Raw genomic sequence first — 19,082 nt, 5'->3', positions numbered from 1 at the left:
CTCAGTCGTGAGGAGGATGACTGGTCACTCTCTGACTACAACCCTACATTATATGAAAAGAGGATCGCAAGAGAGTGTGACTCATGTGGAACACAGCAAGGAGCAGAAGTCTAACTGGTAACTTGAACATTTATACCCCACATACCAAAACTTAATTTGGCAAATGTATGCTACAGGCCAGCGTCCCGCAATCTGTATCCTACTAAACCAGATGTCACAAGCTTGGACAGTGCTGACCGAATAATAACCAATCTCAGTCATGCATAAGAATAGCAGGTCCTAGGGAACTAAATCATCTTAGAAAGACCTCATAAATATTGCAAGCTTAAATGGTTCTGGAATAGATCCAAGCCTGCTTGCATTATTGTTTCCTATAACTAACCCAGTATCATCTATCATCATGTTGACTATGAAAATCTTCAGCCTCATTACCGTCTGTAACCACTTACTTCACAAACTGTTATGCTTGAAGCTATAAGGGAGGCGATCCCAGCGAGTTGGAGAAAAATTGAATGCGATTGACCCCAAAATTGCAGAACTGACAACTCAGGGGAAATCAACAAGACAGCTTCATTTCATGTCACAGAGGAAAATTAAGTACTTGCAGAATAACCTGGAATATTCCAAAGACTGGTTCCACGATGTTTGGCACGTGTAACAAAAGATTGTTGAGTTGAACGTCAGAGCACTCACAGACAATGACAATTCTGTGGTGTGCCAGAAGGGTGCATTGGTGAAAATGTTCCATTACTTGTTAAATGTGCTATTCATCCCCGGCGGGCAAGTAAGAGCCCATAGAACATGCCCAAGCTACCAAAGCTCCACAAGCCGATCACTGCAGGTTATCTGCATCACCAACAAGTACACCAAATCATTAGGGTGCAAGGAAAATATATGACTGGGTAGTCATAAAATGCAAATACTTGCAGAATTCTAACCCGCAACCAATGTAAAGAGTAAAATATTTGTAGCAAGTCCACTGGCTTCTCAGCACTTAAAGACCTAGGAAAATTCCTGGACAGCTTGGATTCTAGCTCCATAGGGAACATTTAAACCTCCCGATGTTCGCCCAGCAGCCACACTAGCCAGGTCAACCAAAAATCATGAGCATCAGCCAGACATGTGGAGTAATGTCAGACCTCAGCATAGGCAGTCTGGAAATGTATTCAGAAGGAGGATGTATTGCCAAACAACAGAGACAAGTCCAGATCACCTATGAAACAATAAGTGAGATACTACTGGCTTTCCATTAGTATCTAACCACAATATCACAAATCTTCCCACACTTTCTTTCCTCTGACAACTTTGGTATACTCATGCCAGATGGGCGACTTCAAGATAACTCTAACTGGCATACCGCTTGTGCTATATAGTTTTAACTCCCCATTCCCTACATCACACTGACTCCCCCATGGTAACTCATCACTTCACTGAAATTGGTCCTCATAATGTCCTGCTGATGTCATCTCTCTGTCTCAAAGGCTTTATCCCCATTTATGACCTCATGATTAAAATGTGCTGAAGTCATAAGATGCACCGTACACTACCTCTCACATCCAGGCTTTTTAGATGTCCTGTCTGAGAGATATCTTGGACACTATTCATGCCTATACAGCTATTTTAATCTAAAGGTGTCTCAGATCCCATGAACCCCACCTTCTGCACTGAGCAATCTTGGTAAGCCACCCTTCAAAAAGATAGACCTTATCCCAGGGCCTGAAAGTCGCAGGCGCCTGAACCTGTGCCCACCACTGACAGTTTGAGCCAACTTTTTAGAGCCAGATCTTGATAAGGACAACTCTACACCACATTCCGTTACCTTATTTATTTATTTGAGAGTTTTATATTGCAGTAGGTAGACCGGAGGGTAACAGGACGTGTGAACAGGTTCCATACCACTAATACGAGGACTCGTAACTGTTCACAGAGTCTTGACACAAGGCTCTGATTTCTTAATCCCCGTATTCTGACAACTCAGACCCCTTCTTCCTCTACCCCCCGGCGTGTGACTACAGATGGGCGCCCCTTCTGGGTTCTGCTAAAAGCTGCGTAAACTATGTAGCCAGTGTAAATATGTTGTTCTGTTCCCTATCTTGTTCAGGTGACAGTTTTTAAAGCGATTTTCAGGAAACATAGAGCTAATTGCATGACATTGCACATGTCACAGCAGGTTTTCTCTGATGACAGTTTTTAGTGTGATTTATAGCAAAAATAGAGATAATGGCATGACATTGCACACATGGGGGCGCATTCCTAGTGCCACCACAGGTTTTTCTTGTTTCTGCATAGCATACTGAACCACAATGGCATGCATCTAATGCACTCTTACTTGCTTCATAGTGCATGCGAGTTGAGCACATTATACCAGTATATTCTGAACTTAGAGCTAACCACTCGGCAGACAGTATTGATCGACTCACACATGTGCCAGATCGTCATAGACACCGTCATAGCCAATGAAGGTGGCACATAGTTACTGTACTAAAGATTGCATTTTATGTTACTTGTCTTTCCCTTTTCTTTTTCCCTACATGTTCTTCCAGTAAGTACACAGACACCACTGCATGCACAGATTAGCCCGTGTGCTGAATAACTATACACTTGGCAGGTTTTTGCCACTACCTCACTCGTCCTGAAGAAGGCCTCACAATTTTTAAAGAGGCTGAAACATGTTCTCCATAGTGACAATTAGGATCAATATATTCTAATATTGTCCCAATACCTTTTTTAGCCTTGTCCTGGGCCGCTGGGAATAAAATTAGGTCAGTAAGGACTCCCAGAGACATTTTTAACTTTCACCACTTCATGAGTACTTTCCCCACACACAATTACACCAACCCAGCTCCGCTGTAATCAGGCGTCGCAGCACAACTGGGTGGCACCCAACTACCCAGTTGGGACCCGATGATGAAGCATGCCATCAACTAGGTTGGTAGGGGAGGGGGTCTTTGTATAAACCTAATGGGTTTCTGGCACTCAAGAATTACTATTGAGTTGATTTTGTTAGTGGGTTCGTCCACTGTGTTTGTGTGTACTTTATCCTGGGAATAGGGACGTACCCCCATCAAAATCCTCACTCTCCCCATTTGTTTACATATATGGACAAAATATATTGTCAGGAATATTGAGGTAAAAAATATTGTACTAGTAAGTTTATATAGGTACGCAAGGTTTTACTATATATAACCCCACATATATGTACCTTGACTATACATATGTACATATGTATGTATATATACATATATTAATATATATCTCTTTAAGGTATGTAGATGTGGAGTTAAGAATAGTAAATCTATAATTGCCTATTTGCACTTACCTTCTAGATACTTAGGGCCTTGATATTTTTGACACAGTATTCTCTCCACACAATATTTTTGTTTCCGATATTCTGTCTGTGGTCCATTTGGCACAACAGCAGCATCCATATAGGAGGTAATAATATTATAAGGGGCACATTGGGAGATGCAGGATTTCATAGATTAGGCCAGTTGATAGCAGATTGTGAAATGAAAACCTTTCATATTCTGCAATGTGAATACAAACTAATAAGTCCTCAGATATGGAGCCATACCTAACGTATACACTGTCTTAAGAGCAGACTCAGGAAAACAGAATGGATCCTCTCTGAATCCCCCATACTAAACTATTTAGAGTTGGGAACATTACAGAGGGTGGTGTCCAGGCTATACAAATACATGATAAATAACCTCTTCTCAAAAGCCCAAGAACACAATCTATCTAAAAAATGGACTGGGCTCCTTGGACGTGAATTTACAAAAAAGTACTGTTTCCAAACTCTGGAAGCAGGTATTAGCGAAGAAGAATTGAATTCTCGATGCTTTAAAGCTAGTACTGGAAACCACATTAACCACAGAGAGCCAAAATAGTTGGGGTTTCATATTGCTGGAGGTGGGTTCAGCCAGACTGCAACCTACCTCATATACTGTGGTCTTGTCCGAATCTAACCCAATACTGGAAAGCCATATGGGAGATAACCATGAATCGGCGCAAACGCACATAGCCTGCCACTCATACTAAGCCTCTTCATGTACACTAGAGTTCAAGGACGAGGCAACAACTCCTACCTGTTAGTGACTCCCTTTCTTGAGGACATTAATAAAGAAAACCTCCCTCACAAGTCTTTGTTAAGTCTATGGATATGCACAAGTCAAGATGGACTTCGACGATCCGGCAGACACTCTCTTTTAAATTGATCTTGAAAATAATACACAGTTTGCCATGACTGGTGAAGCAACCTTATTGCCTGGGAGGTTAGCGAAATGAATAAAAGAATTATGGCTGGCGTCTGGTGGCCTCACTGATCTTGGCGTCCTGCATAGTTTACCATCAGTTTCTGCAACTGTAGCCCAAGGATGGAGGTTCATGAAAGAAATACTGCCTCAAATATCCAATTACTGTCTCCACTGACTTTAATGATCAACCAATCAAAAATGAAACCTGTGCTCACCCACCCCTTTAGAGAACTAAACATACTGAACTGGCCTGGACAACAACTGAATGCCCCGTCTTAAGAATAGCATCCAATCTTCAGAGGGCAGTTGAAGATTCATGCCTTCTAATCATTTCTGGATTGGAGGGACCAGAAAAGAACATTCTCAACAACAATTGTCTAAAGATAATAGAAACTAAGCAAACTATGGGACAATCAAACAGTCAGTGATCAGAAAAAGTCATAGAAGCAGGAGGCGGTCTCTAGAACCAACAAAAGAGATTTTTGCAACAAGTGGGTTACTTCAGAAAGTTATGTGGTTAGCAAGTACCACTCACCTTTTGTCCCTGATCAGTAGGTTGGAGATGAACTCTTTGGCCTCGTCAGAGACATTTTCAAAAGGCTCCTCATTGAAATCCACTTCGGAGGAGAGAACATTGTTCATGGTCTCCGTGTCATGGTCTCCAAGGAAAGGAGATAGTCCACTTAGCCTAAGTTGAAAAAAACAGAAATGGTGACAAAGGGTTAATGAGAAAGACAGCTAAAAACAGAAGATCAAAAATGGGGAAAGGTGCAAGGCAGACTGCTGGATGGGAGATGTCTATGAACAAAGATGGAAGGAGAAAAAAGGCAGGCATTTGTGGGTATGAGAGAGAGAGAGAGAGAGAGGGAGCGCCACTGAGAGACAGAAAGACAGAACAAAAATAGGAAATGGTAAACTTTAGAACATTGCTGTGTTGCATCTGCTCAAAGCAGAGACTGATATGTTCACCTCTTTCTACTCCATGCTAAGTCAAAAACTCTCCAGTTTGACACTTCGGTGGTTTGATTGCTGTCTGATAGTAGCTACAACTTAAGGTGCGTTCAAAGTTGCTTTTTGGGCAGTCTTGAACCAAACAAGAGTTCCTCTATCAAGCTTACCTACATTAGGATGAACAGAATTTCAATAAAAGCCTCAAGGATATTCACAGGAGTTGGGTAAAAGGAGACAAATCATGAGCAAAATAAATCAGCCCAGAAGCACTCAAAAAAACTTTGGCGAAATGCTTGCCAACCAATGGGTTCATTCTATGACTTTGTTGTAAATCCAGTCCAATCAATAAGCTCAACGCCACTTAGTTTAACAGCAGTCTTTCACAGCTAACTTGGTGTTTTCTTAAAATTAGTTCCATGAAGTAAGAAACAAATGTAAAATCTAGCTACCCTGCTTTACTGGTAGTCAGTTTCACATGTCCACAAAAGTTAGAATTCTCTATGACATGTTTACCCGGACATCCCTTCTCCAGGAGTCCAAATTCTGAAGCCTTCCATGTGGAAACTGTGGGTAGAAAGGCTAGAAGTGGCACAGATTTCAGCTTCTATCCATGAATGCCATGTTGGGTGAAATACGTGTCTGCACAGTTTCTTTCCCATAGCTACAGGAATACTACCCCACAGCTGCCCAGCTACACATCCTACATCATGTGAAAGCCTGCCACTGCTGAGACCCTGTAATATAAGAGAGCACATTGGTCTATAAACTTCCCAGCAACATGTAAGGCTTTTTGCATGCACCAACTCCACAGGACCAGAGTTCCTCATGAGGTAGAATATGCTATAGCCTTAGAGCCTGACCGAGCGGGCTCTACTGGCTTTTAACAAGGGAGCGGGCCTTTAATAGCCGGTAGAGCCCGCTAGGAGGGCTCTACGGCTATTAGAACATTCCGCCCCTAGAAGGCAGAATGTTTTAATTAGGAAAAAGAAGGGTCTCTCGGAGCCCAAGGTGGTTTAAATCCCCTCGGGCTCTGAGAGGCATTTGTTCACAGCAACAGCTGGGAAAGGAAAACAACATTGGAATGTTACTCCTCGGGACTCAGTAGCCATGGCCCAGCCCCATTATAACTAACACCGGTATGGCAAAAAGATGTGGATGGACTGATCAGACGAACCATCAATGGGAAGATATCACAGACGGGCATGCCAGTGGGAAAAGGAGGTGGTTTTTGTATTTTTATATATGTATTTTTAAAGCATGCTATCACAGACAAGGTAGTCTCTGCTAATTCTAGTCAAAGGCCAACCAGAAACAAGAAATTCCAATAATACTTACCCTGTAAGCATCTGTTCTTGGCACGCAGAGCTGTGGGTACACATGCTGTGCATACGTCTGACATCTAGCGTTGGGCTTTGATGTGGGTAACTTGTTTTTCTTCTAAGAAATCTTCGAGTCAAAAGGTATGGTGACCGGTGGCGGCTCCTCCGCCATGGTGGAGGAGCGTTGTCCCCCAGGCCAGCCTGAAATTTTTAATAATAAAACGATAATAAAACTAGTTTATTATCGTTTTATTTTTATTTCATTTAATGAGGCCTAGGGGCTGAGCCATCATGGGGCAAGTCAGGAGAGGGAGTGGGGAGCACTGCCTTCAGTGCGACTGTGGTTTTGGACGGCAATCTCAGGCCGGTCAAATCCACATGCGCAGTGAAGCTGACTCCAACCCAGCTGCATTGCTGGGTTGAAGAGAGTGCAGGCAGAGACTCCCAGCCGCCTTGTCGCTCAGGCCAATCCTGATGCTGCTCTCATGCATGAGAGCAGCATCAGGATTGGCTGCAGGGGAGACTGGGAGCCTCTGTCTGCAGCGAGGAATAAGCAGAAGAGCAGTGTTTCGGTGGGCGCGATGCAGCAGGTAAGTTCTTTTTTAAAATTGTTTTCTTTGCCCCCCAGTCCACTTCCGCCTTCCCGCTATTCTGATTGCACACCAGCCGCTACTGATGGTGATGCCACCTATTACTGGTAATGCACATGGTCATCTGCTTCACTGTTAGATTGTTTCTTTCCACTATCCGGTTCAGACATGCATTCTGCGAGCACTGGGTCAATGCCTTGTGCTGTTTACCAGAAGCTAAATTAGCTGACGGATCAGCAGAAAGGATCAGTCTTAAGATCTTGTCTAAATTTAGGATGATCTGCAAGAGCTCTGACCTTAAGCGGGAGTGTGCTCCAGTACTGAGTTGTGTACTTAAGATACACAACCCACCCTCCTCTTTAGTGTTAGGGACCACTTCGGTGATCCTGTCGGCTGATCAAGGGGTTCATCTTGGCATGTATTTTCTTAATAGACTCCTGAAGAAATGTGGATATCTTTTATGGACTGCCTGATGGGTGATACAGAGGGCTTTTAACTGTATGTGTCTACTTACTGGCATATAGTGTAAGGCGATTCGGGCAACAGAAACATGGGGGCATATTATCAAGGACGGGCGATACATTATCGCCGCTTTTATCGGCAGGAAACTGCAGATAAAGCGGCGATAATGGGCTTGATAATATGCTCTATGGAATTCCTATCGAAGCCCACGTTAGATGTCTGCACATCTAACACGGGCTTCGATAGGAATTCCATAGAGCATATTATCAAGCCCATTATCGCCGCTTTAGCTGCAGTTTCCTGCCGATAAAAGCGGCGATAATGTATCGCCCGTCCTTGATAATATGCCCCATGATCTTTCCAGCCTAATCCCATAAACAGGCGAACAACAGCATACTACAGCCTTTGCAGCTTGACTATCAGTTGTTTATTTATTCCTAAATACACACTGTTCTCGCAGTATCACAATAACGACCAATTTAACTTTACGAGTAAAGTCCAGGTAACAATATTTCTTTCAAAAGCTTTAGATTGCAAAGCCTGCACTACACTTTGTTAAAGTATGTCTCCAGATACATTGAGTTATCCATCCACGTGACTATGTTCTTGACTTGATTTGTTGGATAGGGGCAGAGGCATAGTTCCACAGGCGTTGATTTGTTTGAGTTGTAAATAGTTCTAGCACATCCGCACATCTATTTCAACAAGAATTGTTACTGAAACTTTTTCAAGTAGAATGTTATTTTAACATGTCCCCGCCTCTTCAGAGTTTGGGTTGATTTTGAAAATGAGCTGGTAATCATTATGATGTTAGGGCTTCTCAGCACTTTTATAAGATATAGAAGGTACAGGTTAATGAAGAAAGGCGAAAGGGCAGACCCAGGGAATCTAGGATCCCTTACTTCTTCTTCAAGATCTTTTGAATTTGATCATCTGAATTATTCTTTAAAGCCCAAACCTTATCAGTCCAATTCTCTTACTGTGAAGGAGCTCTGTCACCCAGGACACTTTCATCCATTATCAGAAGACCCACTCACTGCAAAACCATTAGCAACATCTCCATAGTTTTCCAGCCTGGCATAAGGCCAGGTATGAGACTCACCCCATTAATCTTTCGACTCTTCTGTTACACGCCTACTCAATCACCCATATCTAAACTAGAAATTGGCCAAATTGTGTTCTATGTTTTCTGCACGGTGGAGCTTGTTTACTTGATGGGTCAGAAAATTGCATTGTTCGTCGACTGCTACCAGATGATTCCATGTTATTAGGGACACCAGGTTCCATGAAAAGACTTTTCTTCTACAAATGTAGAACTAAGAAAAACAATTCCCAGAATGCCTTGCACTGGCATATGGATGCCTAGGACAGAAAATATTTGGTATCATCAACAATGCAGATTCACTCAGAGAATTTACACTTGGACGTACTTGCAATAGACTACTAACTGCATTTTAATTCGGGAACAATAGCATTTTATGTTTTCTGTTTTGGCAGAGTGGGCGAAAACAACTGCGGTGGTATTGTTCATGGCATCATTCACAAATGCACTATACAACTGCAAACAGCTGGATGAAACACATCCTTCCTTCGACAGAAGAGGGCTCCACCTTGCCCACTGCCATTAACAAGGTGTTAGCTTGACCAGAAGTAGCCGATGAGCCATATTGGATAAGGAACTGAAGCAGTAGGTGTCCATTTTTCACAGCTTTATATTGACCATCTGACCATCATTCCCTTGGACAGTGCATTTTCTAGACTTAAATTAGCTGTGTATTATAACCCCTTTAACAGATGGCAGAATGGTCGGCAATCCCTCTCCAGCTCTTGCAGCCCTCTACTTCGAGACTACACCCACACCAGTGAGGTGACTACAGCTGCGGTGAGTCACACTCTTCCCTACCGAGAAGGGCTACCCTTATTCAGGACATTGCCAATGGGGTTGAGCTGTGTGAACAGAGTGATGGTGCAACGAGCACCCCCAGTGCTTAATTTGTAAAAGAATACGTGCTGGGGCCAAAAGATTTGCTCAGAATCCTGTGGCTGGCGCTACTGAATGTCCACGACCCGCATACCAAGGCAGCATTGTCTTCATTTCACTTAATGCCTCTTTAATCCACCAGCAGACACTCTTTCCCTCGTCTCATTCCTGTAGTTTCCTGCTTTCTCCTTATGTCAACATTTTTCCGTATTTCTCTTCCTCCTTTCCCAGTTGTGTGTTTTTCTTCTCTTGCTCTGTTGAGGAAAAATAAGTTCTAGTCCACAAAAATGAGTGACGTTGGGCCCCACCTACAACCACAGGTTCAAATTAAGAACTGAACACCACCCTCCATCACATGGACTATACTTCATGTTGAGTGGGTCCTGGTATGAGTTGGCTGTAAGGTTGCATTGGCTAAGTAAGGTGTGCAACCTTGGGGATCTTAACAGATTGTGAGGTGCTGGAAGCCCCCCGCTGTGCAGCTGAGAAGGGCTTTTGAATCAATATTGGGGATGGTCCATGTGGAAGTTCAGCCAGGGTGTTGTGTTGTGTCTGTCTCCACTTCCATGAAGGAGACCTGACTACGACCCATGTCATACAGTCAGTTGCGTACCCTGGGAACACCCTCCTCGTGCACAAACAGGATACCATACACGTTTGAATTCAATAGTGTCTCAGGTTTGAAGCATGCACAAATATATTCCAGTAATCTTTTTTTACAAGATTTGTTTTGTGCTTAAGTGAAACAGCACAGTTTCTCCTTTTTGACTACACACTTGTGTAGCAGAGAGTGGTGTTACAGAAGAATTGTGTCTCAGGGTTATAATTCAGTTTCCACCTACGTTCCAAAAATCTATTATTTTCTTTGGATGCTTCCGATGCTACATAGGTCAACGTCCTGCGCTTTTCAATCTGTGGTGCCTGTGTCCAGCCTGAAAGAATCACATGGGTGTTGGCGTCTAATCCCTTTTGCCACCGTTCAATGAGCTACAGATCGCAACACGCCGGCTCGTGCAAGAGAGGAGAATATGGCGCTAGATTGGCAGCTAAGTCATCCATGTCTAGATGTTTTCGCAAGCCCCTAATCACAAGAGAAGAATGTATAGGTGGCAGCTGGTAGAAGGGCAATTATAACTTGAACTGACAGCCAGGTGGCAAGAACAATTAGCCGGCACTGGAGGGGACAGCGGCATATTTCTAGCACTGCCCACGGTCAGGTCCAAGGGACAGAACCACATAGGAGAAGTGAAGATTGGTACTGCCTGGAGATAAGCTAAGCTAAGCTAAGATAAGATAAGATAAGATAAGATAAGATAAGATAAGATAAGATAAGATAAGATTTGTAAAGTGCAAAGGATTGCCCAGAAGGGCATCTTGGCGCTGGCGGCAAGAACTCCAGCGGTTAAAAACAGAGAACAAAGGAAAGAGTAAGAAACCACAACTAGTAGGGATGAGAAAAAGTCAGGTTTTTACTGTTTACTAAAAGTGGGCAAATTTGCCTGAAACCTGAGGTCCCAGGCATGTCCTGCTTCACGAATGCACTCACCAACCAGGGTGGAGCGCTGAAGATCATCCATGGTTGACAACACATTTATAGAATTTGTGTGTTGGCTCATTCACTCATAACTTAAAATTCCAAGTGGTGATAGGTTGTTTTATTCCTTGGAATGTATGGTTGCAAGTTATGCAAAAGTGTGAAAAACAGGGGTGCCTGGAGTGAGTGGTCCACAGCAAAGCCCTACATGGTCTATATGATGATTAGTGACAGAGAATCTGGTGAAAAGAATGTAACCCTTTGAAGAGTGATTAATAGCAAGTTCTTTGAACTGAAAATAATAAAGGTAGTCCCCCCTTATGTGATGAATATTACTTTCCGCAGACACGTATATTAAGTGGAGGGGTAATTCAATGTAGGAGTCCTGGCCCAACCATATTCTGCATAAAAACAGAAGTGTAAATGATGGTCAACGATAAGGTTGTGCACTTGGGTTTTGTGGGCCGAGAACCTAATAACAAACTATTCAACTGTGAGGGTTTGGGGTTCATAAAAAGACAGTTGTGTGTGTTTGGACCCTTCCTCAGAGTGTTTATTAGTTTCTAAGGGACCAGACAGGAGCTTAGAAAGATCATCAAACAGAGGTCTATGGAATAATAATAATTGATATACAACTGCCCCCTCCACAAAAGTGGAGACCACGCGTTACAAAGTCTTAAAGGAATACCATCAGTGGATAGAAGTGGAGGTCCTTGTCTATGTTCAGCTTAGAAAAGCTGGTCTGTGGTCTGCTGCTGGAGCACCCACCAGGCACATCCTCTGTAAAGTGGAACAGCTGTAGGCTTCGTGCAGCCAAATTAGAGGAAGTTCCAGTCAGATTCAACCAAGACCCAATCAAATGCAGCTGTCATGTGGCTTCTCCCTAAGTTGAATGGGGAAGCAAGGGAGTGAGAATTAATTCAGGGAAAGCTGTCGGAGTCACTAAATCACAACTGGCGTATAAATATATATTTCCAGTTACCTATGAGGTACTCGCTGCACGTTAACTCCTTAGCACGCGCACTGGTACATGGAGACGCAAAAGTTGATCCCAGAAGAACCTTCCACTGAAATACATTGAATCGAACAAACATGCATTTTTCACTGCAAGAAACAGGTAATGAGAGTTATTAGTTCAGAGCTAGGGAGTTCACCTACAACAAATACCTCGTGGGTACCTGATGAAAAAATCTTTGTGCACATATAAAGTTGGGAAGTTCTTTAACGTCTTAGGGAATTCTACGGCCTTCCGCCCATGTTGCACCGAGGTTTTTGATTTTTTTGGATGAAAATGTTAATTATATTTTGTTAGTATGGTTGGCATTTTTTCCAACAGGTGCTAAAAGTGCAGGTCTGAATTGGTCTAGAGCTTACCCTAGAGAAGATTGAAAATGCTGTTGACCGTTGATGTGCAAAATCCTGACCCTGGGTGCTACCGCTTACATCTGTGCACGTGGGATGAAGTAGGGCTTCAAGAAATTGACAAGGTAGCACGTGGTCAATCATTTCCCTTCAACTGAACCAAGTGACTAAAGTAGCAAGTTACACCAGTTTGTAAAAAATAAGCCCAGGACTCGAAATATAGGGTTGCGGTGATACGGATTCAGCAGTGAACTTTCTGTACAAGGGAATATAGCATATATAATAACACAGCAGGCACTCCAGCGATAACAGGAACAAATGTGTCGGGCGGCTGTGCAGACATGCTGAGCAAATGCATGCCGATGAATGCTGTGCCTCTTCCTTCTGCCGGAGTCCCTTTTGGGTATTGTTAGATAGAGGTGCTGGATCCACATTTGCACACAGCCTCCCCACACAGCACGAGCACTCCCAGAGCCAAGGTATTAGGTACTCCAAGTGAAAAACACAACACAGGATGCAGGGACGTTTTTGTAGAAAAAACAAAATGCTGTGAGGTGGCTTTGATAGGCGGTTCTCTGCTCTGAGACTCTGGAGTGAAGATGGCTGGAATCCAGCTGAGCGTAAGGTCATGGCTAAGCCTGTGAGCCATAGAAATGGAGACGGAAGGGAGCAGCAGCCAAGAGGAGCCATTTTATCAAGATAAGGTTTCACGCTAGTGACGGTGCTGAACATGTAACAGGAGGCGGCAGCAAGGCGAGAGCCAAGAGGGAAGGACTGGAAAAACAAGCCCCTGCCAAGAGGGTGCAAGCAAGCAAAGCAAACATATGCAAAGGGAAATGGACCACAGGGTGGGCTCTGGGAGGGCACCAAAGCACAAGAGGTGGCTACAGGGCTCTGATGGAGAGAATGGTGGGAGAGACCTATGGAGGCTCACAAAGAGGTGAGAGTCTCTTTAGGCTCCCATGGGGAACCCTGGGAAGACATGTGGAGGCATAAACATTGATGTAACAGACTCAGTGGCTCCTATGAGGAGAACAATGATAAGGTCCTGTGGAGGCACAAGAGAGGTGAGGGTCTCACGCTATGTAGACCCGGAGAGGCAGAGCAATCTGTTTAGGAGCTCTGTGGCTCTTCTGGGGAGAACCAAAAGAGGCCCTAGGTATTGGATGTGAATTGGGGAGGTGGAGAGAACAAATGGAGGAATTAAGCATAGAGACTACCCTGGGAGAAGAGCAGGTGTGTATTATTTACCCATCTACAACTGAAGGCAATGCAGGAGAAATCTGTGTATATATCAAGACTGGGAGAAGGCAGGAGACTGATGTGTATCTAACAAGACTTGGACAATGCTGGGGAATTCTGTGTATATACCAAGACTGGGACAATGCAGGAGACTGCTGTATCCAGAGTGCTGTGTACATGCTGGGGATATACATGTGTTATGTAAAGGCCTAGAGTGGAACAAATCCGGACTGCTGCATAAAGCTTTAGGACTTGAACAATGCACTAGAGAGCTGTGTATATATCAGAACTGGAGAGAATATAAGAAGTGTTGCCCAATTTTTAGAACAGCAAACATTTGCAACACACCCAGCTTTAATGGATATGAGGCAGGCGAATTCTTTTTATGTAACTAAAGCATCGTGTGGTAGTGCATTGTCATTTGCTTTATTGAAATGGCTACTAAATTTGCACAGAGATAAGTTTTACAAATAAAACTATCCTTCACATACATGATAATGTGTGGAAATCGGGTTTCAGTACATCACTATGTGAAAATGCCTTGATTTGTTTTGATCCTATCAAGATCTTTGTTTCCATCACACTTCGGAATTACAAAACAATTGTGCTTCATTTTCACTTTTCTGGCTGCTGAATGTGTACAGTTCCTTAACAGGTATTTCCATTGTGTTGTGTATTACAAAAATCATGACATCCTACAGCCTTTCCTTTCACACTTCCTGCACCCCAGCAAGAGTGTCACATAATTCATGTTGCTTTTCTTTCTCTGAGTGCAAAGGAGCCAGGACCGCGAGGAGTTTGGAAAAACCAATCCCCATGTTAAGGAAATAAGCAGCAATTTGTCAGAAGAGATAGCCTGACATTGGACCTCAGTCTTTGAAGCGCAGCAGGTGTGACAGGATAAATACAGGATTTTAAGTCATCTTTATTCATTGCTTCGGCTTTCCCACCCCACCAAAAATCGAGCCACAGTTCGGGAAACACTGCTACCCAGTCTTTAGGCAGCACTGGCTTGTTTGCCCAACAAGGGTTGTGTATCTCATGGCTTTTACGTATTTCTTTGTGCAGAGCTCTGGTAGAGCTCCAGTAAAGTCATCAATAGAAGGATGAGGGTGAGGTGTAGCCACTGGATGGGAGCAGGAATGTGAAGGGGGCCAGGGTAGTGCATAGATAGGAGTCAGAAGATTAGCAGTGCAAGAGGCCAACAGCCAAAGTTTTTCCCCAGGTAACCTCGATAGTAGCCTCTGTGGGAACTAAGGGGCATATTATCAAGGGGGGCGATAGGCAATTTTCGCCGCTTTAGCGACCGTTTTCGGCCGCTAAGCGGTGATAATACTATCGCCCTATTAGCAAGCTGTCGCTAACAGCAGTTAGCGACAGCTTGTAGGCGATAGCGAGCGGTTTGGGGCCCGCTTTGCATGTCAGCGATATTTATCGCTACTGACATGCAAAGTGGGCGTACCCAACCTGTTAGCGACTGAAAGCAGTCGCTAACATCGCTATCGCCTATTACCAACACAGGCGTAGCGATGGAAATATTCGCGCTAAGCGCGAATATCTCCAAAAACGAACACCTGCTCAGACCAGTTCTTATTTACAACAAGGGGTGGTGATGGACAGAGTCTCTGAATTAAGCAGAATACTCTCACCCAGTCAAGAGATCAGGGCTAGATCCAACACCGTTTTTTAGCTCATTGCACCATCCCAGTTTCAGAACCTGGCTGTATGCAAATTAGTCTGTCCCTGGCCCAGTGCATCATGGGAACAGGGCAGACCAGACTACAAAAGCCAATTCTTACACTGGGAAGGAAACAAGCTTCCGGGGACCGGTTTCTGGCATTTCAGCCGTCTTCGGCCCGGCTTGCTTGAATCCTGATGGTGCAATGAGCAAGGGACTCACATCTGAGTATACCCTTCCACGCTTAGGGTGGACAAAATTATTTACAACAAGGGGTGGTGATGGACAGAGTCTCTGAATTAAGCAGAATACTCTCACCCAGTCAAGAGATCAGGGCTAGATCCAACACCGTTTTTTAGCTCATTGCACCATCCCAGTTTCAGAACCTGGCTGTATGCAAATTAGTCTGTCCCTGGCCCAGTGCATCATGGGAACAGGGCAGACCAGACTACAAAAGCCAATTCTTACACTGGGAAGGAAACAAGCTTCCGGGGACCGGTTTCTGGCATTTCAGCCGTCTTCGGCCCGGCTTGCTTGAATCCTGATGGTGCAATGAGCAAGGGACTCACATCTGAGTATACCCTTCCACGCTTAGGGTGGACAAAATTATTTACAACAAGGGGTGGTGATGGACAGAGTCTCTGAATTAAGCAGAATACTCTCACCCAGTCAAGAGATCAGGGCTAGATCCACAGACCAGTTCTTAGCCATTATATCCAATGGGAGGTGGATATAATGGCTAAGACCCTGTTAGCAATAATGCGTGAATATCGCTGTATTCTCAGCGTTATTCACAGATTTTGCCGCTATCGCTGGGAATGTTATCGCTTTTGAGATGAACGTTGCTAATAGCACGTTTTCTTAGCGATAAAATCCCGTGATGCGCGGCGATAAAAAAATTGCCGCTAACCCTACTTAGCGATAAATATTGCTTTTTGTTGATAATATGCCTCCAAATGTAGAGAAATCCCCATGGCCGCTCTCAGGTTATCCTGAAAGTGGATGAGGGGTCTTGTGAAACAAATACATGTTTTCAGTGGTTTTGAAAGTATGTCGCGAATGACTAGAGGATGAGTGGAGACATATGCACATACACTGAACATTCATTGACCACAGACAGAAGGGAAAAGGATGACACCATTTTGTCAGAGTAACTTGGGTTGGACCACCAAAGTCTACTGAATGAAATCTGGATTCTCAAGTGCTTAGATGTGAATTTCAATTTCAACTTATTTATTTGTTGTGCATAGTTAGTTAAAACCATTGCATGTTCGAAAATACAATAGGATAAATACATTAAAACACCGCCGCATGACATATGATACATTTTGGCTGTACCTGACTAGCGTTTAAAACTGTACGATTCCGAGATGTGCTCAGCAATAAAATATTTAAAATAAATATAAAAGTCCACAGGGGGCCGGCTTAGTAGGAGTCCCTTTATGCTTTATCTCCTGAGGACCACCCATATTTGGTGCCTGTTGGTAAAGTTCTCAAACACTGCCTGCCATGCATATAGTTTAGCATCTACTTATGCCTTAAAATGTAGTCTTTATACCTGTTTATGTATAGTCTAATACGCAAAATCAGCAATGCCAATGGTTTCACTCAAACGTAAGGTACAAGCCTAACTTACATCAGGGTTAACCTCTCTACCGTTCAAGCCAATCAAGAGTCTGTGGCCTGTTTAGTTAAAGTTACCTGGTTACATTTCAATAAACAACATATTGTGTTATACTCAAGAAGATGTTGTGGACAATGGTTTATTTGTAGCAGGGTGCGCCTTGTGTTTCAGCCATGATGTCTGTGCGTCAGGCTAGGGGCAAACATCACATTTGAGACCTGTATCAGATGTCAGGTTAGGCAAAGAAGAGGAACTAATCTTCGAGAGATTTATAGAACACAATTTATCGCGGTGGTAGCAGCTCACACAGTTCATGTTCACATAGTTTCCAAGACATTGAGGTCGACTGAGCTTTAGCCAAGTTGCTGTTCATGGCGCCAGACCACCATATTCTGTTGCCCATCACAGAGTCAATATGTAAATAAACGTCAAAGCTCGCAACTCACTAGCATTATTCATGCAACTTCATTATAGTGCCTAGACTATGAGCACGATGCAGCAGGAGGAAGCCCACTGCGTATACACAAACAGGACTGCTGCGTATGGGCCAAGAATGGGGAGTATGTCAGAGTGTTCTATTTATATCCAAGACTGGGACACTGCAGGAGACAGTAGAGAATGTAAGAGAGAGCTCAGTATGGCCTCAAGGTCGGGACAATGGAGAGAGTGCTGTGTAGGGACCAAGGCTGGCACAAAGTAGTATGTAAATGTAAATCCGTATTTGTAAAGTGCGACCTACTCACCCTTATGGGTCTCGAGGCGCTGGGGGCCATCGTGGAAATTAAGGGCTAGATGTAGGTAAATAGGTTTTACTGATTCTAAAATACCGAATTTTACCGATTTCTGTTTACAGTGCTTCCTACATCTCATTTACCGATTCGGTAAATACCGAATCGGTAAATAATGATTCGGTAAATACCGAATCGGTAAATACCGATTCGTTATTTACCGAATCGGTAAAATAGCCTCCTACATAGGAAAAGGCTTATACCGGTCGGTAACGGCCGATTTCGGCCGTTACCGACCGGTAAAACCTAACCTACATCTGGCCCTAAGTGAGCTATTGCCCAGAGTCACATGGTGCTGAGCTGAGCTGAGCTGCCGCCGGAGCAGGGGATCGAACTGTGAACCCTGTGCTCCAAAGTCAGCTGCCCTGGCCGCTGTACCACACTTCTCCACTCGGAGTTCGGTGTATAGTCCAGGACGGGAGAGAATTGTGTGCAGAGGAAGAGTCAAGAGAATTACAGAGCGTGCTTTCGCTAGTGGTTTAACAGCAGTGCTAATTTGAGCCGGTGAGCGCCGGCACTTTTCATGAGCACCAGTAAAGGACACATTCATTTACAGGGAGATTAAGTGATTTGCCCAGAATCACAGGATGTTGAGCCGAGCCAGAAATTTGAACCTAGTTCCCCAGCTCCGAAGTTGGCATCTCTTATTATGCACATCCTCTCCCCACTTTCATGGTTAGTCGCTGGCTCTGTTTTAGGCGGCTCTAACAGGAGAAATGTGCGGGTGAAAGCTGCCTCCTGATGAGAGCCCCAGCACTTACGTTTTTTACAAAACAACCACTGCTTAACATGAATAAGGACAGGGAGGCAGAAAGTATCACAAACTAACTCGGTATAGATACCAGACTCTAGAGCACGGAGAAGCTGTCTTGAAATGGAAAAGAGAGCGCAAAGCTTCTAAAAGTGTGCTTGGCATTGATACTGTAAAGTATCCTGAAGCCGGCTCACCAGAGATACCAGGCTATAGAGCATCCATAACCTCTCTCAGAGGAGATTTCACACTAGAAGCACCCCAGAATGCACAGAAGCATGCTTGACATAGATTTTGTACTAGAAAGCATCCAGAAGCTTGTTCAGTGTAAATATTAGACTCTGCAGAACACACGTAGAAAACATATCAGACTCTAGAAAATGGGTACTCACAAACTTTCTCTCGGGGGCCAAATTTACAGTGTGGTGTGTGTCCAAGGGCCGCACCAGTAGGGGTGGGGTCAGTGGGGGAGGGGGCTGGGCTAGAGCAAAAAAAAACTGTGACCATGAAGTTGAACACAGGCCCCTGCAGCGGACACCTTTAT

At 44.0% G+C, this 19,082-nt stretch overlaps 1 protein-coding gene across 2 annotated transcripts in view; it reads right to left on the bottom strand.

Moving 5' to 3' along the window:
- Window positions 1-19,082, bottom strand: part of MYLK2 (myosin light chain kinase 2) — a 158,764-nt gene that overhangs the window by 15,794 nt on the left and 123,888 nt on the right. For both annotated transcript variants that reach the window (XM_078651759.1, XM_078651758.1), the window contains exon 11: window positions 4,792-4,944. In XM_078651759.1, coding sequence (XP_078507885.1) covers window positions 4,792-4,944 — 153 coding nt within the window. The remainder of the gene's footprint in view (window positions 1-4,791; window positions 4,945-19,082) is intronic.

The sequence above is a fragment of the Lissotriton helveticus genome, chromosome 7, assembly GCF_964261635.1.
Source record: "Lissotriton helveticus chromosome 7, aLisHel1.1, whole genome shotgun sequence".
Classification (NCBI taxonomy): Eukaryota; Metazoa; Chordata; class Amphibia; order Caudata; family Salamandridae; genus Lissotriton; species Lissotriton helveticus.
Note: the sequence above shows the minus strand (reverse complement) of the source record. Positions and strands in the feature narration are given on the sequence as shown.